Below are 27,979 nucleotides of genomic sequence, written 5' to 3'. Positions count from 1 at the left end.
CTTGCCATGAAACTTTGGGTTTGTCCAGCCAAGACTTCCACCAGAGCATCGTGTCGTGACCAACAGAACCTAGCACCTACCTACCCGTGATCAACTTGGCTGGCCACTAGATTGATATGGACTCTGGACTGGTAACTATAACATCAACTGGTGGGAGTGAGTGAGTGAGTGTGTGATTGAATGCATATGTTAATTGTTGTATCTTCAACAAATGTGACGTATTGCCTTTTCCCCTGAAAAAAAGATCCTGTGGACTTCTTATAAGCATACACTACTCTTGCCAACACTTATGCAACTGCTTAACTATAAACACACAAATAATCTCATTTGACTTTTGTAACAACTAGGCAGACTAGAACCCAGAAACACAGGCATTGTAGGTTGCTGACTTTTTTTTTTTTTTTTTAAATAACCACTAGAAGCTTAGGCTAGCTTGCCACTGAAGAACACTATGAATCTAGGCTCTGCAGGACATACTTCCCAAGGCCTGAAGGGCAGCCCCTCACAGCTCACTAACTGGCTGATGCTAGTATTTAAACCAGGAAGCCAGCATGAGGAGTTGCCCAATGATTAGGGCACTAGCTTATGACTTGAAAAACACAAGTTCAATTCTCTGCTCCACTACAGACTTTGTGTGTGATCTTGGTCACTTAAGGCCCAGATCGGCAAATGTATTTAGGCACTTAACTCCCACTGATCAACAGGAGTTAGGCACCTAAATACCTTAGCCTGTTTCCTATCTAAAAATAGGGAAATACTATTATCCCCAGCTCACAAGGGTGTTGAGGGATAGATATGTGACAAATATTGCAGTTCCCTGCAATATCTTTGAATAAATTTATTGTATTAAGTTTCTTTGGCGTTCACTGTATTGAAGGCAAAGACTATATAGTATTATTGTGAGCCAGGACTGTATGTCCCCTCTTTCTAGAGAGGAGATATGATGTGAACCCTAGGAAGTGTTATATGCTTCAAAGAACTATACTGAACAATGTGCCAGATGAGAATGGACTTTTTGGACAAACAGTATCCAGTGGTTTGCCTGGGGAATCTCTAGAGGGACATGAATACTGCAAATTCCTTACATCCAGTTATGCAAAAACCCAGCCTTCTAAAGCTATGCCCTGAGGAGAGAATGTCTGCTAATTACCTGTTCCCAAAGTTTCAAGATCAAAGATCTAAGCTGTAGAAGAGAAAAACTAATCTGTTCCTGGGGGGACTCGTTCAGAGCTGGAGTTGACCACAGAAAAAACCCTTGGTGAGGTTTGAAGGACTGGCTCCTACTAGAGCCCTTGTTGGAGCTGGTGGGGCAGGGCTGATCTCTGGTAACTTTTATTAGCATCTTTGTAGGTTCTTTTATTGTTTCATATATTTTCTCTGTAATGCTTTTACCTTAAGAACGAAATGTGCTTGCTTACAAAGAGCTGTATGGTAACTTGTGACTGTTGGCAATTGCGGCTGTTTGCCGCCGCAAAGCAAAGCACAGACATCGGCCTATTTAGGCAGTCTGGCTTGCTGGGGAAATCAGTGTAAACAGAGAACTATGCAGCCTGGAAAAACCCCACTGAAGGGCGGAGGGAGATACAGGTCTCTATGCAAGAGAGGTGATGGCTGGAGCCTAAAGTGGTTGCCCTGGAGAGACCACAGTGGGGGAATACAGGTGCAGTTGTGACAAAATAAAGATTGTGAAGCATTTAAATACTATAGTGATGGGGGCTACAGACAGTTGCAAAAACTTGTGAAGAATGCCATTCTACAGAGATTAATTTGAAAATAAAGATTCTGACACAGCAGTCCTTGAGAGGTTCTATGGAATCTAGCATACAATCACCTCCTCCAGAACCAAAGTTGTTTTTCTTTGTTGAAAGAGAAATTCTGGGATAGGAAAGTTTAAAAAAAATCCTGATGCAGAAACATCAGGAGGGAGAAGTCCCAACTCCATGATTATAGTTCAGCTTCTTGCCCCACACCCAATCTTTATCCTTATGTTTCAAATAATGTATCCATTTCTGTCTTTCCCCCGATTAAGGATGGGAGTACACCTCATTTGTATCTGAGGAGAATGGATAAGTAATCTTTCTTGGTGTAACGCTGATAGTTGGATAAGAGTTAAATCTTTCTCACCTGAACCTAACACTGGACTGTATTGGTTTGTTTATTTCTCTCTCTATCCCCTGCCCATGAAGCTGAAGAACTCAGATAGTGTCTTCTCCTAGTGCCCAGATGTGTATGAGGGGGTTGGTCTCTCTCATCACTCCCCTTGGGACCAAAGGATCAGTCTCTCTCCCACTGGGGCTCAGATCAGCTGTTTGGTCTCTTCTACACACATTCGCTCTCTTCCCCATCCCTCTCCCAAGAGCTGAAGTATCTATCTCCCTCCTCCACACACTATATTAGAGGGGAGGAGTAGCAGTCTCTCTCTGACTTGGGCAAGGACTGGAGGGTAACCTTATTTGATTTGTTTTCTCCTGTAGATGGGAGAGAGATTGATGGATCTCTCCCCACCCCCAACAGGGTGCAGGGGAGATGATCACTCCTCTTCATTGCTCCCCTGAGCTAGGAGGAAGGAGCACAGAGTCACGTTTTTTTCTCTTCTCTTGCAACTGTCTCACGGTCTGTCCCTGATGCCAGGGTCATCACTATTCCTCGCTCTCTTTGAGGCTAGGGTTCAGATTGGTCAGTCTGTCTATACGCTAGAATCAGGATGAAATTCAATAGTGAGAAGTGTAAGGTTATGCATTTAGGGATGACTAACAAGAATTTTAGTTATAAGCTAGGGACGCACCAGTTGGAAGTAACGGAGGAGGAGAAGGACCTGGGAGTCCTGGTTGATCGTAGGATGACTATGAGTAGGCAATGTGATGTGGCCGTTAAAAAAGCTAATGCGGTCTTGGGTTGCATTAGGCGGGGTATTTCTAGTAGGGATAAGGAAGTGCTAGTCCCGTTATATAAGGCGTTGGTGAGACCTCATTTGGAGTATTGTGTGCAGTTTTGGTCTCCCATGTTTAAGAAGGATGAGTTAAAACTGGAACGGGTACAAAGAAGGGCCACTAGAATGATCCGAGGAATGGAAGGCCTGTCGTATGACAGGAGACTTGAGGAGCTCGGTTTGTTTTCCTTAACCAAAAGAAGGATAAGGGGAGATATGATTGCACTCTTTAAATATATCAGAGGGATAAATACCAGGGAAGGAGAGGAATTATTTCAGCTCAGTGCTAATGTAGACACGAGGACAAACGGATATAAATTGTCAGTCAGGAAATTTAGGCTTGAAATTAGACGAAGGTTTCTAACCATCAGGGGAGTGCAATACTGGAACAGCCTACCGAGGGAAACAGTAGGGGCGAAGGACCTCCATGACTTTAAGATCAAGCTAGATAAGTTTATGGAGGAGATGGTATAATAGGATAATGGGCTTAGTCAATAGGTCAATTAAGTGCCAAACTGGTACTTAATTGGGTCAAATTGGGTCAATGATATGATATTCTTAACCTCTTTCAGAGGGTATGGCTGGAGAGTCTTGCCCGCATGCTCGGGGTTCAGCTGACCGCCATATTTGGGGTCGGGAAGGAATTTTCCTCCAGGGCAGATTGGCAGTGTCCCTGGAGGTTTTTCGCCTTCCTCCGAAGCATGGGGCAGGGGTCGCTTGCTAAAAGAGTGGGTAGATCGGCTAATGTGGCCTGCATCTTGCAGGAGGTCAGACTAGATGATCATAATGGTCCCTTCTGATCTTGAATTCTATGATTCTATGATTCTATGATTCCCGAAGGGCCACAGGGACACGGTGCCAGCCGCTTCCAGGAGCGGCATGGGGCCAGGGCAGGCAAGGAGCCTGTCTTAGCCCCCGTGGCTCCCACCCCGGAGCCACTCCAGGTAAGCGGCGCCGGGCCGTAGCCCACACCTCAACCCCCTGCCTTGAGCCCCCAGCCGCACCCCAACCCCCTGCCCTGAGCCCCCTCCTGCACTCCACACCCCCTCCTCCACACCGCACCCCCTCCCACAGCCCACACTCCCTCCCGCACCACAACCCCCTGCCCAAGCAATCATGGCCCTGCATGCAATTTCCCCACCAAGATGCGGCCCTTGGGCTAAAAAGTTTGCCCACCCCTGCAATAATGCCAGGTCTTCCCACCCACGAATTCTTCCCACCCAGGACATGCATAATCTTGCAGCATCTGGCATAGGGATGTGCCAGAGGAGGGAGGAAGAGATCAGCTCTCTTGTTATTCTGGGCTGCCAGGCAGTTACTTGGGGATGTTGCAGCCTGAATATCAATTAGACCAGTCCTGGTATATGTACACGGCCAAACCAGCCAGTTGCAGACTCCAAATTCCAGAGGCACTAAGATGGCAAAAAAGCCACATTTGCCTTCTACCTTACTGAGGTTGGAGTCAGCCTCTTCATCTTCCTCTCCCCCATTTCAGGGCCAGGAAGGTATCAATTTCTCTTTTCTTCCACCTGCAGTGGTGGCTGGGGTAATTGTAGGGCTCTCCGCTGCGATTCTGGGGCTCACGCTCTCCGGCTGGCTCTGTGAGTCTCTCTCTCTCCCTCTAGATTCAGGGCGTCAGTGGCCTCTCTCCCCAAAGGGCTGGGGAAGTTGGTGAAATCTTGGCCAACTGACGTCAGTGGCAAAACCCCGAAGACTTCAGTGGAGACAGGATTTCATCCCGTCTCTCCCTGCCCTAGAGCTAGAGGGAGTGGCGGCCCCACTATCGCTACGGAGATGAATACGTTGGTTTTTCTACTCCCCAACCCTTGGAGGCTTCATCTCGCCAGTGGAGGAGTCGGCTTCTCCCTTTCCCCTCAGCTCTACAGCTCGGTTGGGCTCGCTTTAGTTTTCCCCACCTCTGGGGAGCGGACGCGCGCTCCTCCTTCCCCAGGGAGAGGTTCGCTGCGCTGCTGTGCCCGAAAATTAGAAGCGCGCGGGCGGGCGCCTCAGCCTTTCCCACCACGCCCAGCCCGGGTCTGTGTTTGGGTATAACGTGTACGGACAACGGCGCCTCCTTTCCCCCAGGCCAGCGTCTCTTGCTGCCTCCCGCTGTCAGTCTCACCCTCCCTCCGGGGCCGGGCACGGAGGGCGGCCGGTTTCGGGAGGGAGGGTACGTCTGGCTCTTCACTTTCTCTCCCTTTGCTTTCAGGGGGTGTCCGGCCTCTTTCTCCTCCTTTTGGAGGAGCAGGGGGGTGACGGCCTCTTCCCCGCCGCAGGCCGCTCCCTTCACTGACCTGGCTCGGCCCTGTGCCGAGCAGCTCGCCGGTCCTCTCGAGAGCCGCGGCACTCACCTCCGTCCTCAGCCAAGCGTCGACCGTTTCCCTCCCAAGACTAGAGGGAAATAAGTTCCTCCGGATCCCTCCGCCTGCCGAGATACGTAGCGTCCGCGCTGCTCCCAGGTTCGAGCGCCGGGACTAGACAGCGCTACGGAAGGATACATGGAAAGGAGATTCCAATCGCTGATCAGACCGTTATGGAGAGAATTGTTGGCGCGCGCCCAGTCCCCATCGTGGGGCGGGAGGAGCCGCGCTGCAGGCGCGTGCGGCTGCTCTGCTGTCTCTGATCCCACCCCGCTTAGGGATCCACAGCACCCTAAATTCCCGCACCAGGGCTAGGTACCTGCTCCGGCTCTGAACGCTGACTTTCTGCCACCGACCCCTTCCCACAACTCAGCCCCAGACAGGTCACTGTCCGTCCCCCTAACTGTTCCCTAACCATGATCCCGTGGCCCCTGTAGCCCAGAAGCGCTCTGTCCCCATGAGGGAAGCTCCTGCTACACCTGTAGGTGCTCCACTGTCTCAGGGTTAGATCCAGGGCCAGCTCTAGGCACCAGCAAACCAAGCATGTGGTTGGGGCGGCATTCTGGGTGGCTGGGTTTTTTGCTTTGGCAGTTGCAAGCTCTGAGGGGTGTTTTTTTTTTTGCTTGGGGCAGCAAAAAACCTAGAATCAGCCCTGGTTCGATCTCCTGTTACACGTGCCCAGGACCAGGTTTCATTATCCAACCAATTTTCTGATTTGTTCGGTTGTCAGATTGAGTGATCCCTCTTTAATTAACCACCAGAAGTTCACACATTTGATAGGCCAAATTCTGCCCAACCCAGATAAATGCTCAGGTGCAACTTTCACAGCCATTGCAAAAACAGCATTCCTGCTTTCCTGTATTGTGACCTACAATACTCCACAGTCTCTCCCTGTTTAGTGTTTCTTCCCACAGAGGGAACAGGGCATGTGGTGTGAGCTATATCCCCAAGCAATATCATACACAACATGCTTCTTTAGACCCCACTCACAGCTCTTGTTTGGTGGGGTTTGCAGAGATGCTTTCCCTAACCTTTGGAAGGAAGCAGAATCAGGGCAGAAAGCTTTAATCATATGCTTCCTCCGCCTGCAATTTTTTAGTGGGCACCAGCAGGCAGCACATTTCTACTATCCTTTAATTTTGTAGGCTCCACCCTTCCACATACCCTCTAGGGCATGGTCTGGCCCAATAACAATAATTTAATAAAAATAAGAATATTTATGGACTGCCTCCTACCCAAAGATCAGAAGGTGATGTACAAATATAAAAGGTAACAGTGCTTAATAAATAAATCAAAAATATTCTAACAATAGCCATACATTTTGTCCCAAGTATGAAGTCAAACAGTGGTCCCTAAACAACATTAAAGGACCATTGTCACCTTGAAATCAATTTTAAAATATTAGTCAAAAGTACTTTCAAGTAATATACTTGCTCATGAGTTCCCAGTCGGTTTTTGTGGATTTAAAATCACATTTTCCTATTTTAATCATCTTTTTCTTTCCTTGACTGCTATATGAAACAAAAAGGGAAACTAACCATTACTTTACATCTGCAATCAAATCTGTGCAAGCAGCAGCATATAATGAACTAGGGATCTTTCAGCTCATGCCCACATTATCCACATGGGGTGAGTTACAGTATGGCACTTTGGTGCACACTGCTATTCACACCCTGCACTGTGTGACAGTATAGATATGTCCAGTTTCTGAAGTGGTGGCAACCACATTAAGGCTGTCCCCTATGCAAGTATACTTAGGAGAGACAAAGTTCCTGCTGCTCTTGCCTCTTTCTGACACACCTGCACAGAATGGCCTCTTTCTAGCACACCTATATGTTGTGTAAATTTTAAAATTGCAATTTAAAACATTTTAAAATAAAGTAGCTGAAAATCAGTTTTGCTGTTACTTACCTGCCAAAACTTGTGATCAAGGGACTGTGTTTCTCCAGCAAGTATTGATGACACACACTACTAAACATCTAAAACTAGATAAGATACTTAAACACCCACTAAAGCCTGTCAGAGAAACAGGGCATCTAAAGCAAAGTAGGGAAATACGGTGCCCATCTAATACACAGCATGGAATGCTTGTGATCAGGGCCAGATTAACCTTTTATGGGCCTGCCACCAAACATATTTGTGGGCCCCCATGGTAACAATGTAGTATGGGGCAGGAGGTTCAGTCCCCAGAGTGAGGGGCCAGCCAGGGGCAATGGGGCCTGGCATGGCCGGGGTGGCCCTGCTCTGTCCAGCCCAGTGTGAGGGCATTATTTACAAACCGGCAGTTGCCAGATGTATAATGGCCTGCCCGGTCCTGTGCTGCCAGCATGCCCCTTTCCCTTGGCGGTGGGCCCATGTCATGCCACACAGCCCCCTTCCCCAACATCGGAACACCCCCCCCATACCCACTATGCCCAGCACCCCCCAGACCCTATCACAAATGCACAGTACCCTGCACAACACCACAACTGCCCAGCACCCCACACAGAACCCCCACTCCCTAGTGCCCCAAAACACAGAGATCTTCCCCACCCCCTCACAGACCAGCACCCCCACCCAAGGCCCTCCAGAGACCCACTCCCCCACACCCTGCTCCTGACCCCACTAACTGGCCCCGCTGGGAGGCGACTGTGTCTGTTGGGCTGAGCCACCAGTGTCCTGGGGCGGGGAATCACTCCAGCCCCTCGGGAGTGGTATGATCAGCCAGGCCAGGGCCTGCCCCACCCAGGCTCCCTCAGGACCCATTCGCCTGGAAGGGCCCTGTCAAGCCCCACACACTGATCCCCCCTTCCCCCCCACAACTGGCCGGGACTGGTCAGGCTTCTGCATCAGTCTCAGGTGGCTCAGCTCTAGGAGACAGGTGGGGCCTCACAGGTGATAGGAAGCAGAGACTGCCTGGAGCTGGAGGTGCACTGGGGTCTGGACAGGAGACAGAGAGAAGCCAGCAGGTGAGGCCAGGGAGTGGAGAGGAGCCCTCGGCCAGCTGGCGGGCAGGCCGAGAAGAGCAAGTGGGAGGGAAGAGCCAGTAGGCTGGTGGGGTCTCAAGGCACAGTGCAAGCAGAGCAGGCCCAGCTCCATGGGGTCACTGGTGCCATTGTAAACCCAGGACTGCCTGGGATACTTTAACAGTCCTTTCCAATTTTTGTATCTGTTTGTTTTTTAAAATTTGCCTCAACTTGACATTTCCTAGGTTTCAATTTTTTTTAATACAGTTTCATTTTATTTTTCCTCTTTAATTTATATGTATTTGCAACCTGTACCATAACAAATTAATTTGTCTTTCAATTTAGCTCTTATGGTCTTAATTTTTTTTAAATTCACTTATCTGTTTTGAATAATATTCTTTGCATTGCCAAAAATTAAGAAAGGCAAGGAAACAGGGTCATTCCTCCCACTTATTTAATAACAAGATAAAACAGGTGAACTATATTCTGTAGCCCCAATCCAGCAAATGCTTACACACATGCTTAACTTTACTACCCTGAATAGTCCCACAGAAGTCAAAGGAATTTTTCATGGTAGTAAAGTTAAACTCATGCATAAGTGTTTGCAGGATTGGGACCTACGTTCATATGCAAGACTAAATTAGGACATTTTAAAGTAATATTCAAACTTCTTGTTTTATAAAGATTGTAATTTTTCTTCATTCTTTGCATATATTCTGTAACACTCAGGCAGTAAAAGCTACCTGATGGTAGCTCTTTTGTGACTTGGAAACTCCTGTAATAAAAATATACATACATTACAGATTTACACTCTGTGAGCTTTAATTATTCTGTTACAATATTTTGCAGGAAGATATATGGTAATCCGTTTTTTGTTTGTTTGTTTTTTAAGTGAGCAACATTTCTACCTTTCTTCTACCTTTGTCCTGCCTTTGTTCTACCTGCTAGTGCAATGTTTGGCTTTCCTTTTGTTCTCTGTCAGTTTGAGAAAAAAAGTTGTGGTTGTTCCTCTCTACTTTCTTTTCACTTCATTAATATTTAACTTCACTCAAATCTACAATCTAGGGCAAGACAAAACTAGACTTTCCCATAGGTTAAATATGATTCAGAGAGTTCTAAAATTCAACCCACTTTGTCCTATTTTTAACCATTTTCAGATTCCATGAAATATCCTTTTCAGATATGTGATGACATTTTGACTCAATATGATGACATTTTAGCACAATTTATGTTGCATCTTGATATGCTGATAAATCATGATTCCTCAAGTTAACTATTTAATGAGAAACAAGTGTGTTGTTTCTAACAACTGTAGTAACTCTAGTCACAAATTCTAGGCCATACTATTTTCTGTCATGCTGGAATCTATCATTTCCAAATCAAATGTTTATTGTCATAATAAGCTACTATATACAGGTATGGACCTGTGAAAAGAAATCTGAGAATTGCCTTTCAGAGATATATACAACACACAAAACACTTTTCTGGGAAAGGGTCTTGCACTATTGCTTGGAATTTTGTATCGTGTCACTTTTGTAATATTGTCCAATTCTTATTTGTTGGTAGGTCACTAAATAATATAATGCTCCATATACTCTCTTTCCTCCCAGAGTTGCTTTAGATGCTTCTTGCTTTTTAGATTGCGAGGCCCTTGAGTAGCATTCAGTGGCCACATTGATGGCATTGGTCTTGCTGAAACACTTAACAGGGAGAACCACATGAAAATTGCTGTCTATCTCCCTGAATTAAATGTAGATTGATTTCTTCCTTATTAGAGAGACAATCATTTATAGTATCCAGGGGTCAGCACCACCATGTTGTGTGACACTTGACAAAATTACTGTACTTAGTGATAGACATTGGAGGGGGTTATGCCATTCAGTCACCCAATTTTTAAAAAAAATTACCATGGACCTCAAAATTTTTACCATGGACACTTGTGTCTGTGTACAGACCAGGGGCGGCTCTACAAATTTGGCCGCCCCAAGCAATCATGCCCGGGAGGCGCCCCCGAGCCGCGGGAGCAGCGGACCTCCCGCGGGCATGACTGCGGAGGGTCCGCTGGTCGCGCGGCTCGGCTGGACCTCCCGCAGCTGCGGGCGGTTCGCTGGTCCGGCGGCTCCGGTTGAGCTGCCGCAGGCATGCCTGCGGGAGGTCCAGCCGAGCCGCGGGACCAGCGAACCGTCCGCAGTCATGCCTGCAGGAGGTCCACTGGAGCCGCCGACTGAGCGTCCCCTCCGCAGTCATGCCTGCGGCAGGTCCACTGCTCCCGGGGCTCCGGTGGACCTCCCGCAGGCATGACTGCGGCAGGTCCGCCGGCCCAGCCTGCCGCCCCCCCGGGAAAGGGCCACCCCAGGCGGGTGCTTGCCCCGCTGGGCTCTGGAGCCGGCCCTGGTACAGACACGTTGCTGGCCCCTGATAGTATCTGAGAGTTTGAGGACATATCTTTCTCATGCTCCTTGGTATCTTGGACAGTGACAAGTATCTTGATTTCACTTTATCTTCTGCCATAAAGGTTGTGCGGCTCTTCCACATGTGTATTGTGCAAATATATAAATAGACTCCATTCAGTGGAGCATTGCATATCCCGGTTCGGTATTAGCTACACCACTACGAAGCACTGAATAGTGAGACTTGCAGTTTTGTTTAAGTGGACTGCTTCAGGTGGTTTAATCGCAAATTAAACATTGCATGCTGGGAATTGTAGTAAGAGAGAGTGTCACTGATGGAAATATTACATCATCCTGACGTGCCCTAATTTGCAATGGTTGCAGTGACTGGCTGGGACGCTCCTCTGTTTCTTACTTTGGGGGAGGCTGCTGGTGAGAAAACGCCCCGAGCGTTGTATTAGCGCTATAGATACGGTTCCTAATCTCCCCGCGTGCCTGCTTAGCAGTTCCAATTTCAACATGTCGGAACAGCCGGAGCTCAGCGGCCTCAGCGATGAAGCAGCCTTCAACGTCTGCTCCAACCCGGATCCCAGTACCAAGGTAAGCGGGGGACTGGGGGACGAAGCTGCTGGTGAAAGAGGCGAGATGGGGGGGATCAGAAAGAACGTGGTGACGGGGAAGGTGAAGCGATAGGGGAGCGGGGAACGTGCAGTGAGCGACACGGGGAGTCTGGACTCTTGAGACGATCTAGGGAGCGGGGGGGACTGAAAATTCCTGTGGCGCCCTTACGTAAAGGGGTAAGGAGGAAGATCTCCTTATGCAGCCCTAATGGTGGTTTCCCCTCTCACCTGGATTTCTCTGTAGTTGAGTAACTCAGTCTGCATACAGTTGGACGGCATTTCCCGCACACTGTTAGAGGGACTCTTGGATCCTTGGTAACTCACTGCATTTGATAAGGCTGGCGTAAACTTTACTCGGGGTTGGATCGGAGCCATGTGACACACAGAGAAATCTAGCCAATTTTAGTCTTGTTTAAAACTTTATTTTTTTTCTCTTTTTAAACATGGGTCCTGTCACTTTTCTTGTCTCAGGCATAGTGCAGAAAGGACCAACCTTCCATTTTAAAGTTTATAATTGCAGCCAAAAAAAAATTAGTTCTGATAGCAAATTAACAGGACCGACTGTAGGAAGACTCAAAGATTGTTAGTGTGCTGCATTTGAATCACACTGCCGGGGAAGGGGGGGATCTTGAGTAAAAGTTAAGACTCAAACTCCATTTTTGATCTTTGTTGCAGTTTAGCACCGTACTTCACAGGATCTTTTATTCTGAAAAAGGATTGGCAGGGGGAAACTCCATAGACTAGTTTTATGTGATTGCTTCGTTTTGGAGGGGACTATGCAATAATATTTGAAACATTCTTGATATGGAATTTTATCTTGTAAATTGTTTGTCAGGGCTAGACTCCCGAGGACTGTTTCCATTTTACATCAAAATGTGAATTCTTACGGCCATGAAGTAACTTAAATTTCCCTGTGGCCTGATGAGAACACACTTAAAATAATACATGCAGTTGTGGGGCACAAAACATTAGCAAATTAGAAGAAATTGCTTTTTTTCTCTCTCTCAATCTACTCGGGAGCATTAAGAGGCAAGAAGGGAGTCTAAGGGAGACAGAAAAATGCAGGATCTGGGTGTTGCTATATATGTATAGGTTATCCAGACATCTAAGCTCATGCTTCAGAGCTTTGTTCACCTGCAGAGATCAGGAAGGATTTTTCCCCCCAGTGAACAGTTGGCTAGATATATTTTGATCCTCATTGCCACCTTTCCCTGAAGCATCAGAGATTGGTCACAGTTGGAGATATGACTGGAGAGAATGGACCAGCGCACTGAAGCAGTACAGAGAATCCTCTTTCTAGGCGCCTGGCTTGTGTGTCTTGATCACATGCTCAGGGATATACAGATCACCAGATTTGGGGTCAGGAAGAAATTTTCTCCCAGGTCAGATTGGCAAGTACTTGGTTTTAGTTTTTTGCCTTCCTCTGTAGCATGGGTCATGGTTCATCTGGTGGGATCATCTGGGCATATCTCACTAATCATTTTGCTGCCATTGCAGGGGCTTTAGGCATTGGTGGCACCTTAGCCTCTCCTGTTCTGTGTCTGGGGCATGCAACAGTTTAATCTCCTGTGGACTGAAATGCTCTGGTCGAACTGAAGTCTTAGAGCATAATATGGGATTATCAGTGTGAAATTTAATGGCCTGTGATATAAAGGTGGTCAAAGATGATCTGATAGTCCCTTCTGGTCTGACAGGCTGTTTAAAAGAGGTATACGTCTAGAGGTGTAGTTTGACCCCCAAAAGTGGTTCAAATGGAGTAATTATGAGTAAAGGGATGGAAACAAGAATAAAGTATGTTAGCTTTTTTTGGTTTTTAATTTAAGAAACAAAATATCAAAGCATTTATTATTGGTGAGGGAAAACAATTAATTTACACAGCACTGTAAATTTGCATAGCATTTTACAGACTAATATCTTTTATTAATAATTATATAGGACCTGTAGGTGTTTGCAGGGTCAGGGCAATAGACTTACAGACATAGACATACCATGTATGTATTTATGTTTATAACTTTTTGGTCCTACTGACCTTGACAATATCATTCTAAATTATTGTTTCACAATAAAAGCCCAACTTCATGTATTTGTATTGACATCTTAATGTGCTTTCCTGAGTAGCATAACTACTATAATTTTTCTTTAGGATTTTCTGTTGCAGCAGACAATGTTACGAATAAAAGATCCTAAGAAGTCACTGGATTTTTATACAAGAATTCTTGGAATGACGTGAGTAAAAATTGCATGAGATAAGATTTGTCTTAAATATATTTTGTATATTTTAATGATCCAGTCTTCTGAAAAGCAAACCTTGGCATTTAAGACTGATTAACATGAACCAGGCTGAATCATCAGCTAGTGCCCAGTTTGGTGACTCACTTGACTTAATCTTCATGATTGAGGATTTCTACAGTACTCTTACATTTTCAATTGCAAAAGGTGAAATCAGACTAGTTTTAAATCAAATGTTGTACTGGGAAAATTATCAGCTTTTTGTGGCTAGTTTTGCTAAATAAGCAAACAACTTTGTCAATTATAGGCTTGGAAGGATTAGATTTTTTTGTTGGTAAATGTCAATTTCACTGTACACTCTCAAACTGAGGAAAAATATTTCCATCTGTTAATAGAAATTTAGATACACAAAGTAAGAAGAATTCTGCTTGAAAACTTTTATTAGAGTTTGATTTTTTTGTATATTTTGACATGTGATGTTGACTATTTGTTTTAATGATTAAATCAGATTTAACTTTTTTGAATCTCAGCATCAACTATCATTAATTATTATATGACCTGTCATTTTGTGATTCTGCCCCATTAGTTTCCACAACTCTGAACATTTAAATCTATAAATATAGGTGGAACATTTTAAAAACAAATCTTGATATTATCCACCAAAATTATTTTTAAAAAGTAAAAATTGAATTCTGCTAAGTCCGCTTATATAAAAGCTTACACGCTTTCTCATCTCTGATCCTGCAGTTAAACAATCATACAGAAATTGTGATATTGCAATAATTTTCATAGTAATAAAATTCTGTCCTCAGCATGATACTCTGACTTAATTGCAGTATAAACAAGAAGCTGAACTCTTATGACTATTAAAAGGTTTCTAGGGCTGCCCTGTCTGCCCTAGCTTCCTAGTGTTCTCGACTCTTAGGTGTCTGCCCCAGAAGGTGGTTGGTAGGCATCCCAGCCCGCTTGTGTGGGGAATGCTGTGGGGAGGCTAGTGCCCTGCAGTGGCATTTTGTTTGTGCTAAAATTCGTTTCAAACATCAAGCACAGCAGAAGGGCTCTGAAACAAAATTCTGCAGATTTGAAACATTCTGACATATGAAAGAGCCCCATCTAAAGTTAGTAAGGAAAATATTTTCCAAATATTTTCACACAAGTGAAAGGTTCAAGAAGCAGTGGGTATAATGAGAAGTGAATGAATATCTCTGACTGAGCTATTTCATATAAATGGTTTTTGTTATTTAGTGAGAAAAGTGATTTGAAACAGAGTATATATTAGTCTGAGTGACCTAGGTCTCTTCGGAGGAGATTTAGAGTTGGCTGAAAAAGATTGAATCAACAGATGTTAATAGGCATATTGAGTCAGGTATTTCCTGTGCTGTTTTTTGTGTTGTATGAAAAGCGAGACATTAAAACATCTTCATTGCTGGAAGGAAGATGGAATTGAGTACGGATTCTCTGAGTACAAACCTTGATTTATTTTCTTGAAGCTAATGGATTTTCACAGGAAATGCCATACCAGATAAGACTAGTAGTCTGTATCTAGTACAGTATTCTGTTATCTGACAGTAGCTAATACCAAATGCCTCAGAGGACAGTGCATAAATATCTGTAACTGCCAATAAAGAAACAAAACTTCCCTTATGGGCAGGCTTTCCTAACCCAAGGCATCTAGCAGCTGGCTTATGCAATGAAATATGAAGGTTTTGTATCCTGTTGTTTTCTCCCCTATCTAATGTAACTGTGAATGTTCTCATCCATCTAAATTTATGTTATTGTTGGGTTGTGGTTTTTTTTGTTTGTTTTTTTAAATTCTCCTAAGCACTGGTCTCAGTGCTATCTTGTGGTAATGAGTTCAACAAATTAATTGTATTGAGGTTTTAAAAAATAAATCCTCTTACTAGTTTACTGCCTGTTAAGTCTTTGGTGAAAAAAAAAAAATAAGGGAGATGGACATAGACACCCTTATGGAAACTCCCATGCACAAGGCATTGAATACCAGTCTCAGCCCTGGTCTACACAGGGGGCCCAGGGGAATCGATCTAAGTTACGCAACTTCAGCTACGTGAATAACGTCGCTGAAGTTGACGTACGATCGACTGCTACCACTCCCCCGTCGACTCTGCCTGCACCTCTCGTCAAGCTGGAGTAAAGGAGTCGACGGGAGAGTGCTCGGGAGTTGATTTATCGCATCTAAACTAGATGCGATAAATCAATACCCACTGGATCGATCGCTGCCCGCCAATCCGTCGGGTAGTGAAGACATACCCTCAGACTTGAGATTTTTATTCTAGTGTACCTACAGTTACTAGTTTTCATAGGTTCATAAGTTTTGGGGTTTTTTAAATTATTTTCCAAATGTGTTAATAGATGTAGGTCTCAAGAATATTTCCATGACACAAATTTGAAGACTGAACCACTTTTGAGGTATTGGGGTGGGGTGGGAGGGGCAGGGAAGAATGTAGTCATAATTCTCTAAAGTGGGGAGAAAGTGGTTGTTGTTTTTTTGTTTGTTTGTTTTAGTTGCAGTCTAGTTGCAACTTTAAAAACGCCATCAATTATGACTTTTTTTTTAATAAAATTGTTGCCTTTTAGATTGCTCCAAAAATGTGACTTTCCCACTATGAAATTTTCACTTTATTTCTTGGCTTATGAAGATAAAAATGATATCCCAAAAGATACAAAAGAAAGAACAGCTTGGACTTTCTCTAGAAAGGCTACACTTGAACTAACACAGTAAGTGTTAACTCCAGCTTTTTACAGTTCACTTCTGCTTACATTTAATGGACGTTAGTTACAACTGTGTGCTTTGCACTAGGTTATATTATTGCACTTGTGTTTTATCTGATCATGGGTTGTGTACAATTAATGCAATGTGGAAAAATACTTTCTCTTTTATCATAAAAAGTATGGCTTGGATACTGGATACCTGAACAAGTAGAACTGTGCTTTTTCTCAATATTCATTAGACCTAACATAGCATAAAGGAGGGGGAAACTGCTTCCTGAGGAAAAAAGCTAATTAAAGGAGAGCAGTGAAAAGGAAGATGAAGGGGTCCAGTGTACTAGGAAAGGAATTTTCGAGAACAGCTATGAGATGGTTGTGGTGTACTGGATTGAGGACACATTGGGAATCAGATCTGGATTCTATCCCCATCGCTTCTGTTAACTCACTTTGTGACCTTAGAAAGGTCATTTAAGCTTTCACTGTATAGAGTACTTTGAGATAGATGGATTAAAAGTGGTACAGAAGAGGGAAGTAAAATTATTTTCTTTGTTTTTTGAGTGCACCTGGCTCTTTTAATGTCACTTTTTCATGTAATACTACAGTGATGTGAGAAATTTGCTTGAAGTCTCAATAGTTACACAAAATGACTAACTATTTTGTCAGTGTGCCACCATGTGTTTTGACATGGAAATAAAATGTATCTTAATTTTTTTGACAGCTGGTAATGATAGGTGCTATAGTAACTTATGTAGAGACATAGAGAACCTCCCAAATAGACCAGTACACTAACTTAATAAAACAAATTTGTACTCCCTCGTAGTACTATTCCCTCCACACCCAGTGAACTGCTGAGTGCTGACCCCTGCAACACCCCCTCCTCCTAATCTATATGAGGTTAGAGCCCCATCCCAAGTCTTCCAGAGTTGAGCCTGAATCCTTGAGAGGAGCAGAGAGTCTAGACACTGCTACAGCCACAGCAGTAGTGAGGAAGCAAGCTTGGCTCAGTCTGCCTGCCTCCTGATGTAGGGAATATACCTTCAAGGTCCCAGAACTGTTACTGCCAACTTATGACATTACTAACAATTTGCAAACATGTGCTAGGGAAGGGATTTTATTGTGGGAGTGGATTGTAATGACCCTGGAAGAGTGGCTGAGGGTAGCCTAGGGTTGAATGGTGGAGAGAGCACAGGGCAAAGGGATTTGTGTCTCATAACAGTGAAAGTTGGGCAATGCAGTAATAGGAAGCAATCAGGAATTCAGTTTCAGTGAGAAGAAAGAAAATGAAAATTAGTGAAAGGTAAAAACATCCTACAGCTCATACGTGTATTGAGCCACAAGATTTGCAAATGAAAGAGCTGAATAATTGTATGACCTCTTATACTATTAAAACAATGAGGAGTCCGGTGGCACCTTAAAGACTAACAGGTTTATTTGGGCAAGAAAGTGGGCATCTGAAGAAGTGGGTTTTTTACCCACAAAAGTTTATGCCCAAATAAATCTGTTAGTCTTTAAGGTGCCACCGGACTCTTTGTTGTTTTTGTGGATACAGACCAACACTGCTACCCCCTGATATTCTTGTTTCTCTATTTCCATTTGTTGAATTGCCTATTATGACAATTTAGCTCTTTGGTACAGGATCTGTCTCTTAATGTATGTTTGGACAGACTTTAATATAATGGGGCCCCAACTCTGACTGGAGTCTTCAGGAACAACTGTAATTAAATTAATATAGTACTGTTTGATATGAATGTAGTAAATTTCTACGTGAGTCCATATATTGCACAAATGCCAAAAAAATTATCTTAGGGCATGTCTTCACTAGCAATGTTAAACCATTGCCACGGCAGTGCTGTAACATGGCTGTGTAGTCGTGACACCAGCACTGGGAGAGCTGTATTAAAAAAAACCACCACCACAAGGAGAATAGCACTGGGAGCACAGCCTACACTGCCACTGTACAGTGCTGAAACTTGCAGCACTCAGGGGTGTGTTTTTTTTCACACTCCGAGCAGGAAAGTTGCAGCACTGTAAAGTGGCAGTGTAGTCAAGTTCTTAAATATTGAATGACAATTTAAATTTCAATATCTGAAAACCATCTAAGTCCTAACAAAGTGTTGTGAAATTGGAATGCATGACAGTGATTGCTGGGAGAATGATATAAGTAAGTCCTCTGATATAAGGCTCCCATCTCCACAGCAAGTGTCTAGATCAGGGGTGAGCAAACTTTTTGGCCCGAGGGCCACATCGGGGTGTGAAACTGTATGGAGGGTTGGGTAGGGAAGGCTGTGCCCCCCAAACAGCCTGGCCCCTGCCCCCTATCCACCCCCTCCCACTTTCTGCCCCCCTGACTGTCCCTCTCAGAAGCCCCCACCCATCCAACACCCCTCCCCCCCGCCCTTGTCCCCTGACCACCCCGTCCTGGGACCCCCATCCCTAACCGCCCCCCGGGGCCCCACCCCCATCCAATTCCCCCTGTTCCCCGTCCGCTGCCTCCCCCGAACCTCTGCCCTATCCAACTGCCCCTTGCTCTCTGTCCCCTGACTGCCCCCAGGACCCCCTGCCCCACACCATGCCGCTCAGAGCAGCATGTCTGGAGCCGTGCCTACCAGCTGGAGCCAGACACGCTACCACAGTGCCCAGCATGAGCGCACAGCCCTGCCGCCCAGAGTGCTGCCTGCGCAGCAGCATGGCTGCGGGGGAAGGAGGACAGTAGGGGAGGGGCCAGGGGCTAGCCTCTCCGGCCGGGAGCTCAGAGCCAGCCAGGATGGTCCCGCGGGCCATAGTTTGCCCACCTCTGGCCTAGATAGTTACATTTTATTTTTAAAGAAGTATTTATCTGAAATTTGTCTTGTAGATGAGGCAAAAGAGAACATTTTAAAATCACAATGAGAACATGGAAATATAAGTTATCCTTCTGCATATATATTCAAAACACGGGGGAATTGCATACATGCATCTATGGATGCATTTTGAATTCATCTATATCTGTAGTATCTGAGTGCTGTAACTTTGGGAGAATAGGGGGGGATAGCTCAGTGCTTTGAGCATTGGCCTGCTAAACCCAGGGTTGTGAGTTTAATCCTTGAGGAGGCCATTTAGGGATCTGGGGCAAAAAAAAAAAAGTTGGGGATTGGTCCTGCCTTGAGCAGGGGGTTGGACTAGATGACCTCCTGGTTCCAGTCCAACCCTGATATTCTATGATAGGCATTATCCTATGAATGAGGACAACTGTCCCTGAACTGTAGGGATCTAGATTGTAATGTATCCTTTGCTGTGGGTAATTCCATATATTTCTAAATATTTTTTGATTCTTCTCAAATTTTTTTTAAACAGCATGCTGCTCTTCATTTTATATTAATTAGGTTTTTCCCTTTCTCTCGTAGTAATTGGGGCACTGAAAATGATGAGAATCAGTCTTACCACAATGGCAATTCAGATCCTCGGGGATTTGGTATGTTTTAGAGAAAGTTACTCACTGCAGTCATTTTTCTTCTTTTCAGTCTCTGATTTTTTTTTATAAGTCTTTAGACAATTGAAATTGAGAAAATGTTCTTGTGTAAAATAGAGCAATAAGTTAAGTGTACAGGTTAGGGAACAGTTCTACTACTTTGTGTTTTGATAAACGTACAATAAAAATGCTAATAATGTATGTGGATGAAGTGACTTAGCATTATGGATTAGTTTAAATAAAAAGTACTCATTTTGGAGACTTGAAGAGATTTTATGAAATCTGGAATTTTACCTCTGTTTTTCCGGTATACAGACCCTTGAAAATTAGGAATAAGAACTTGTGGCTAAATATATTGTCTTAAGAATAATGAGGTTGTAGTTTGTACATAAAATTGACTCTTAAAGCAAGTGTGTCATTGTTACTGGTAGACATTTTAACATTAAGATTTTAGTAAAAGATATTAAAAATAATATTTTATCTCTGGTTGCTCCCAGTGTTGAGACTTCGTTGGAACTCAGTGTGTAATTAGTAGAACATTCAGTTTTTAAAAATATAAGATTGAGTTTTGCTCAGATATATGGGTGAGAGCAGGATTTGGCCCTGATGTGCAGAAGAATTCTGTGACTTGATATTCTGAATATCTGAAAGGTCACTGGTATGATTTATCAAATACATGTTTTAGACTAGACCAGGGGTTGGCAGCCTTTCGAAAGTGGTGTGTCAAGTCTTCATTTATTCACTTTTAATTTAAGGTTTCACGTGCCAGTAACACATTTTAATGTTATTTTAGAAGGGCTCTCTCTATAGTTGTATTGTAAAATAAACAAGATTTTCAAAATGTTTAAGAAACTTCATTTAAAGTTAAATTAAAATGTTGATCTTACGCCGCTGGCCCGCTGAGCCTGCTGCTGGTCTGGGGTTCCGTTCATCTAGGCTGGCAGTGGGCTGAGCGGGGCCTGCGGCTGGGACTCCGGCTGGCAACGGGCCGGCAGCCAGAACCCCAGACCGGCAGCGGGCTGTGCGGGGCCGGTGGCTGGGACCCCAGACCGGCAGTGGGCTGAGTGGCTCAGCCCGCTGCCACTTAGGGGTTCCATCTGCTGGCTCCTTCCAGCCGGGATCCCAGCTGCCAGACCCGCTCAGCCCGCTGTTGGTCTGGGGTCCCGGCCCTGCCCACATACAGTGGGTACTTTTCTTCTCCCAAGTTCTGGCCCATTCTCTTCCTCCCTCTCTCTCTGCACTGAGCTGAGGGTGGGAGTGCACTGAGCACAGGGCTGGGGGTGAAGGAGCAGGCTGGGGGTTGGAGTGTAGGGTCTGGCCAGGAGCTAGAATGAGGGAGGGGGCTCAGGGTTGGGGTAGGAGGTTTGGGTGTGGAGTGCTTACCTGGGCAGCTCCCATTTGGTGCGAGGGGTGCAGGTGGGAATGTGTGTGTGTGGGGGGGTGGTACAGGAGCTCCCGTTTGGTGCTCAGGGTGGAGGTGCAAGAGTCAGGATGGAGGGGGGGGGTGCGTGGGCTAGGTATGTACAGGGGTGCAAGAGTCAGGGCAGAGGGCTGGGGGCACGTAGGGGGTGCAGTTGTCAGGGCATGGGGTGTGGGGGGCCTGGATATGTGGGGGGGTGCCAGAGTCAGGGCTGGGATTGTGGGGGGGTGTGAAGGAGTCAAGCAGAGGGCTGGGTGTGTGTGTGTGGGGGTACAGTGCTCAGGGCAGGGGCCTAGGGGTTGTGCAGGGCAGAGGGCTGGGGTCATGGGGTGCTCACGGCAGGGGGCTGGAGGGGATATGCCCCAATTCCACCACCCCTTTTCCCCAAGGGTCTGCCTCCGCTGGGAGCAGTGAGCATGCTGACTCCGCTCCTCCTCCACCCCCTCCCTCGCAAGGGCTATCAGCTGATCCACAGACTGGCAGGGAGGGACGGAGAGGAGGAGGAGGAAGGGGAGGAACCCAGCACACTGTGGGAAGAGGCAGGGGAGCCAGCAGGACCAAGCTTCTGCCCCCGTGGGGGGGGGCGGGGAAGAGCAGGCTGGGCTGGGCAGGATTTTTAATGGCACGCTGCTACCTGCTGGGATCCCGGAAGGCAGCAGCATGCCATTAAAAATCAGCTCGCATGCTGTCTTCGGCACGCATGCCATAGGTTGCCGACCCCTGGACTAGACTACTTGATTTGATATTTTGAGTTTCTGAACTGATCCCTGAACTTGGGAACAAGTGATTAGTATTCTTGCTTTTATAAACACTAATATTGTGTTTAAATTCTTACCCTATTTTGTAAATACAGAAAACTTTCTGATACTTGGACTTACTATTTTTATGAACACTTTCTCTTTTGCCTTTCAACTTCATTTCTCTTCGACTCAGATTCTATTGTGTATATCATCACTGTGTCACTAGAATATTCTGCAAAACATTTTAACTTTTGAGACCCTGTGAAACAGCTAGCTCATTGGGAGAAGAAGAAAAAGCCAAAAATTATAGTACCCTTAATACATTTTTCCCCCCCCCCCCCCCCCGAAATGAAAACAGGACTTTCCTTGAGTAAGTTATTTTAACACATTTAGATACATTTTAGGTGAGCTAACTTGGAAGCTCTTTGCATAGGGTAAAGTGCCTGTCATATTTTGGTGCTGTAACAACAATCCATTTGTTGTAATTTTTGCTCATTTATGCACTATATACTCTGCCTCTGCTTACTCTATTGCACAGGTCACATTGGAATTGCAGTCCCTGATGTAGCTGCAGCTTGTAAGAGGTTTGAAGAGCTGGGAGTGAAATTTGTGAAGAGACCAGATGACGGTAAGTCTTCACCAAGACATCTTATCAATATGATTTGATTCTTGATTTCCCCACCCCCCCAGTAAACTGTGAATTCGTCTTTCTTTCATGTATTGTTAGGGGAGGAGTCTAGGTGATATGGGTTTTTATTCGCTGCTGTCACTTCTTGAATTCATTCATCAGCCTCGGGTTTTGCTAGAGCCAATCAAAGTTTCTCTTTTTTTTTTTTTTTTTTATACACTAGGAAAAACTTATATTTGGTCTGCCCCAGAGTGACGTCTGGAAATCTGGCCAGCTATCTATGGCTAGAGTTTGTGCACTTTTGTTGCTACTTCAATTGACCATGTGTTATCTCCTCTATTCCATATAGAATTTTGTGTGGCAGCAATCCTATGATTGGGAAAGTTTGTCCTATGGGCCAGACTCACATGTAACATCTGTGTTGTCTCATTTTAACATTCTAGAAGCCTAATGAAATACTCTATTAATGAAAACTGGGAAGGTTCCACAACTTGTCATACACTGCAACCCTAACAGTCCACTCTTATTTATCTTTTCTTCCAAAGGATACAGATGTGCTATCTCTTTCCTCTTTTTAAATACAAAACTTTAGTCCTTGTATCATTCTGGTTACTTTCTGCTGTTTCAATTCTAGATAATTAGGGCCAGGGCCAGCTCCAGGCACCAGCGTAGGAAGCTGGTGCTTGGGGTGGCCAATTCAAAGGGCGAGGCTCCATCCAGTATCGGGGCGGCACGTCTGGGTCTTCGTCGGGAATTCTGCGGCAGGTCCCTCATTCCCTCTCTTCCTCTTTGAGCTGTCGCCGAATTGCTGCCGAAGTGCCACCACTCGTCTTTTTTTTTTTTTTTTTGCTGCTTGGGAAGGCAGAAAAGCTGGAGCCGGCCCTGATTAGGACCCTACCAAATTCATGGTCCATTTTGGTTAATTTCACGGTCATAGGATTTTAAAAATAGTCAATTTCATGGTTTCAGGTGTTTACATCTGAAATTTCATGGTGGTGTAACCGTGAGGGTTCCAACCCAAAAGGGAGTTGTAAAGCTGTTGTAGGGGGGTTGAGAGATTGCCACACTTACTTCTGTGTTGCCTTCAGAGCTGGGCTCAGAGGGCTTAAGCCAGGGAAGGTACCTGGAGTTGGGTCTGATCTCCCCCGAAGAGTAGCCTTGTAGGGGAAGTGGATTGTAATGACTCTGGAAGAGTCTCAGCAGAAGCAGGGCAGCTCACACTGTCTGCGTCTTCCAGCGCTGACCTGGCTCCCAGAGCTGCCTGGCCCCACCTCCACAGAAAGGAACAGGAGGGAGAGCAACACACACATACACAGATATCTATATCTATATCTATATATATCTGTGTATGTGTGTGTTGCTCCTCTATCTATCTATCTATCTCTGGGAGGTTGTGGAGGCAGACAAATGGAGCCTGGGTCGGGGAAGGAGCAGTGATGGGCACCCCGGGGCTGGCATTAAATACAGAGTACAGAGGGGACTTGGGGTGGGGGTGTCAATAGCGACACCCCCATAGAGCAGACCAGGGCTGCAGCTGGCTCCATCCATCACTTCTCACCACCCCACAGAGACCCACACAATCCTGAGGGCCCGCCCCTTTGTGCCTCCAGAGACAGCTCTCCTCCCCTCTGCTCAGGAGTGCCCTACAATCTCCTACTTTGCCTCCCCCCGCCCAAGTCCATTGGTCGGGAGGCTCCCAGCCTATTGGCCGAGGGGAAGCTGCAGGTGAGCAAGCCCCAGTCGTCATCACAGGCACAGCAATTCTTTGTTTGGATATTTAATTTCACTGAGGCAAGTAATTTAACCTACTCTTCCTTTCCATACAGTTTTTGGCTTTTCTGTAAGAAAACTTACAACTTCTTTTCAAAGAAGTCCATTTATAGTTTTTCACTTGAGAAGTATATTTTCTTGTTAACTCAGTTTCATAGGCAATTTAAAAAGTCACTTGAATTGTACCTTTTTTTTTTTCCCATTGGTCCAAAAACACACGGAAGATGTACAGATTTTTATTGCTGTGGGCCAAACCACCCTAGGTGGAAATGTAAGGGTATGTCTACATAGCTGCCCAGCGCTGGAATAAAACCACCTCCACGAGAGGAATAGCTACCAGCACTGGGAGCGCGGGTCCCAATTTTGTCAAGTGTCTGTCGTGCAACATGGTGGTGTCTACCCCTGCTTATTAATGTAACCAGAATTGCAGATTGAACCAAATTGGTTTAACTGTATTCCTCTTTTTTTTTTTTAAACTACTGTTAAATGCTCTGAAAACTTGTTTTTATCCATTACTAACCTAATCAGTCTTCTAGTTATACTGGTATAGAATAGAAATATTGAGGGCAATTTTTTCTCTTTTAATTGTATAATCTTTTATATTTCATGCAGTGGAGAGTGTTAAAATATTCCTCTGAGGTCTATATTGAGAGAGAATCTCATTGCATAATCTGCTTTAAAAAAAAAAAATCTGGCAGGAAATCAAGAAAAATCTGTATTATCAAATCCTTTCCTATATGAAGGGATCTCACAGCTCCAAGACAGACCTCACTTTCCCTTTATAACTCTCTTCTATGAATTGCTCTTGTCAGTAAGTACCTTTCATGAAAAACTTTGTCATGAAACCATCCTTCCAACAGGGAATGAAAATGGCTCTCCTTTTAGAGCACTGATTGTGACTTCAATTGGAGTGTAACATCACGGAGCACACAATTCTCTCTGTGATACCCCCCACTTTCTGTTCACCATAGGAAGAAATAGACCCTCTACCTTCGCTAGAGATCTTTTGAAATCACACATAGTGATGTAACTGAAGCCTTATGTTTCTTTGGCTGGAACTAGCATTGGTATGTGTGACCCTAGTGCAGAGGCTGGGAATCAACTTTTTAAATACCCTGATGGATAATATGAGAACAAGTGTTTGAAAGACCTTGTATAACCTTTTTCCTAGTTCGTCAATTTCTCTGTCAAAGCAAATGGCAATTAAATGTCTTTGCTGATAAACTTAAATTAAAAAAAATCATGAATTACGTAACATGCTGGCAGTATTTACCTGAAACTTTCCACCTTGTTAGCAGGTGTTGATGCTGCTAGTAAAGGATTAAGTGAGTGCTGTTGACTTTGAGATAGGTGACTCAATACCATCACCTGGGCAGAAAGAAAGCGGGGAAGGGAGAATCTAGCTGTGAGTTGAATAGTCCTCAGGGAGGAACCCTAGGATCAGCCACTCCTGGGGAAAAAAGTGTGAGCTGAGTTTTGGCTTTAACAAACAAAAGTACAAAAATACAACACCCACCAGGAAGAGCTGGTGTTTGGACTTCGTATTGATTGTTTGTATAGATGGTTGGAAAAGGCATCTGATGACATAGCAGTGCAGCAAAAAGCAATTTTAAAATGGCAATTTTATAACATTGGTTCCAACTTTTGTAGTTAGGCTGAACTAGAACACAATATGGTTATAGTGTCACTTCAGTTATGTCAAGTATGATATGATGTGCAAACTTGCAGAAATACTATCTGCCCCATAGTTTTAAAGCGCAAGTTAATCATACAAACTGCTTCCCTAACTGCTTTTAAAAGTCTGAACTGGATCCTCAGGGTCGGTGATGAACTGTGATCTTGAACACATTATTTGAACTGTCTACTCTGTCTGCCACGCAAAGACAATAGGAAATCTTGAAACCATAAATCTGTGTCGTTCTTGTCAGTGTAAATCTTTAAAAACTATTAAGGTTGTTTTTAACTATATCTGAAAATATGTATCTTTTTATTGTAGGTAAAATGAAAGGACTTGCATTTATTCAGGATCCTGATGGCTACTGGATTGAAATTTTGAATCCTAACCACATGGTGACCCTCATCTAGTTTTAAAGTAACATACTGTACAGTAGGTACAAGTCTTCTCCAGGAGGCAGAAAACATGTAACACACTACTATTTATGAGATGTATACTTGATTGAGAGGAATTAATCTCATCCACAAATAGTTCTTTACCAATCCTGTTAGAACCTCATCTTGCTTCGATTCTGCTTTATATTCTTCTTTTGTTTTCTTTTTTGTGATGCCACTGCTTCCTGTTTCTAATTAGGAGAGCATAATACCATCTGTGTTCTGAAAATGCACTCATGCACGTTCACCATTTATGCCAGTGGTCCCCAACCTTTTTTGTCTGGCAGGTGCCAGATGACGAGCCATGGAGGACCGTGGCGGCGGACGAGCATCCGCCGAAATGCAACGTCAATAGGTGTCACCGCCGACAAGCAAAAATCGTCGGCACTTTGACAGCGACGCCTCTGGATGACGCTGCTTGTCAGTGGCATTTTGGCGGATGCTTGTCCGCCGGCCAGTATGCGGGCACACTTAGATGCCCCGGCAGGCACCATGGCACCCACGGGCACCACGTTGGGGACCCCTGATTTATGCAAAAATTAGTATATTTTCCTCTTTGGGGCTGATTTGAGTTAGTGAAATTTTGGCTGCACAATATAGCTATGTTTGAACCAGCCTGAGAATTGGTATATTGGGGGTGGGATATGTGAGTAGGAAGATTGCTGTATCTTATGTCGTGTAGGTTTAGCACCAGCGACAGGTTTGTTGTTTGTTAAACTTGGGGAGGGGATAAAACACTTCAAATTAGACTTTTGGGCTACATCTTGCTTACACTGAAGTCAATGGCAAAATTCCTTTGGACTTCAATGGAAGCAGGATTGGGACCTTTGTGTGTACAGTTATGTCAGTAAATAGTAGACATGCAGGAGTAACTTGTAGGTATCCAAGCTGCTTGAGACTAGAAACTTAATGGCAGTGGCACATCGAGTCCAACACAGAGAGAGTTCAGTCTGCGTTGCATTTGAGCAGCTATGACTGTTGACTGCAAGTAGGCAGAGGAGGTCAGCAGACTTGCCACCTGCTCTCAAGAGTGGGCATCTAAGAGCACAGACTCTGAACATCTATTTTGAAAATCAAGGGCTATACAGCAATTAGCTTACAACTAAGAAATAGCTGAAAATGCCATGATTCCCTATTCAGTGGCTGAGAGCTGGCAGACATACTTATCCCTTATCTATGATTGTGTGTGATGCCTGGGCTTCTGCTAAATATAGTGCATTTAAACCACATCTTTTATATCAAGCTACAATTTGATACAGGAGTCTGGTTAACCAAAATCCTAGTAGTTTGTGAAACCATGACTACCTGCTGTTATGACAACTTTTTATCTGCCTTTTTTAAAATTTAAAAAGTAGTAGTTGCAGTTACACTGAAGTTGTAAATAACAGGAAAACACTTCAAGTTTATAAATCCTACATGTGAACCAGTTTCATGTTAAAGTGTTTCAGTAGCCTTCAAATACTCACTTTACCGTCCCCCTGCCCCCACCAAAAAAACAAAACCCATAACAAAACCATCTTGGTATTTAGTGCGTTTCTAGAAGCACTTTATAATTCCTTTTGGGACTGAACAGCGCTGAGTGATGTGACTGTTAAATCGGATAGCCCTGTGGCATCAAATACAAGTATTTATTTCCAAATAAAGTGTCTGCAAAACTTTGAAAA

The 27,979-nt window shown here is 44.6% G+C and overlaps 2 protein-coding genes across 3 annotated transcripts in view; one reads left to right on the top strand and one right to left on the bottom strand.

Moving 5' to 3' along the window:
* The window catches only part of DNAH8 (dynein axonemal heavy chain 8), a 594,173-nt gene extending 582,614 nt beyond the window's left edge, over positions 1–11,559 (bottom strand). Inside the window, exons 1-2 of the mRNA XM_045010583.1 lie at positions 11,473–11,559; positions 5,281–5,413 (exon numbers count right to left, since the gene is read on the bottom strand). The gene's annotated coding sequence lies outside the window, so the exon portion shown is untranslated. The remainder of the gene's footprint in view (positions 1–5,280; positions 5,414–11,472) is intronic.
* Positions 24–27,979, top strand: GLO1 (glyoxalase I). Of its 2 annotated transcripts, none has more exons than XM_045010580.1 (7): positions 24–131; positions 11,009–11,224; positions 13,388–13,470; positions 16,069–16,209; positions 19,584–19,651; positions 22,347–22,436; positions 26,203–27,979. In XM_045010580.1, the coding sequence occupies exons 2-7, from the start codon at positions 11,144–11,146 to the stop codon at positions 26,289–26,291; spliced, it is 552 nt and encodes a 183-aa protein (XP_044866515.1). In that variant the 5' UTR covers positions 24–131; positions 11,009–11,143; the 3' UTR covers positions 26,292–27,979. The 2 variants fall into 2 exon arrangements, with proteins under 2 accessions (XP_044866515.1, XP_044866517.1); XM_045010582.1 differs by lacking the exon at positions 24–131 and adding an exon at positions 8,152–8,237.

The sequence above is a fragment of the Mauremys mutica genome, chromosome 3, assembly GCF_020497125.1.
Source record: "Mauremys mutica isolate MM-2020 ecotype Southern chromosome 3, ASM2049712v1, whole genome shotgun sequence".
Lineage (NCBI taxonomy): Eukaryota > Metazoa > Chordata > Testudines > Geoemydidae > Mauremys > Mauremys mutica.
This window is presented reverse-complemented; position numbering and strand designations above follow the sequence as displayed.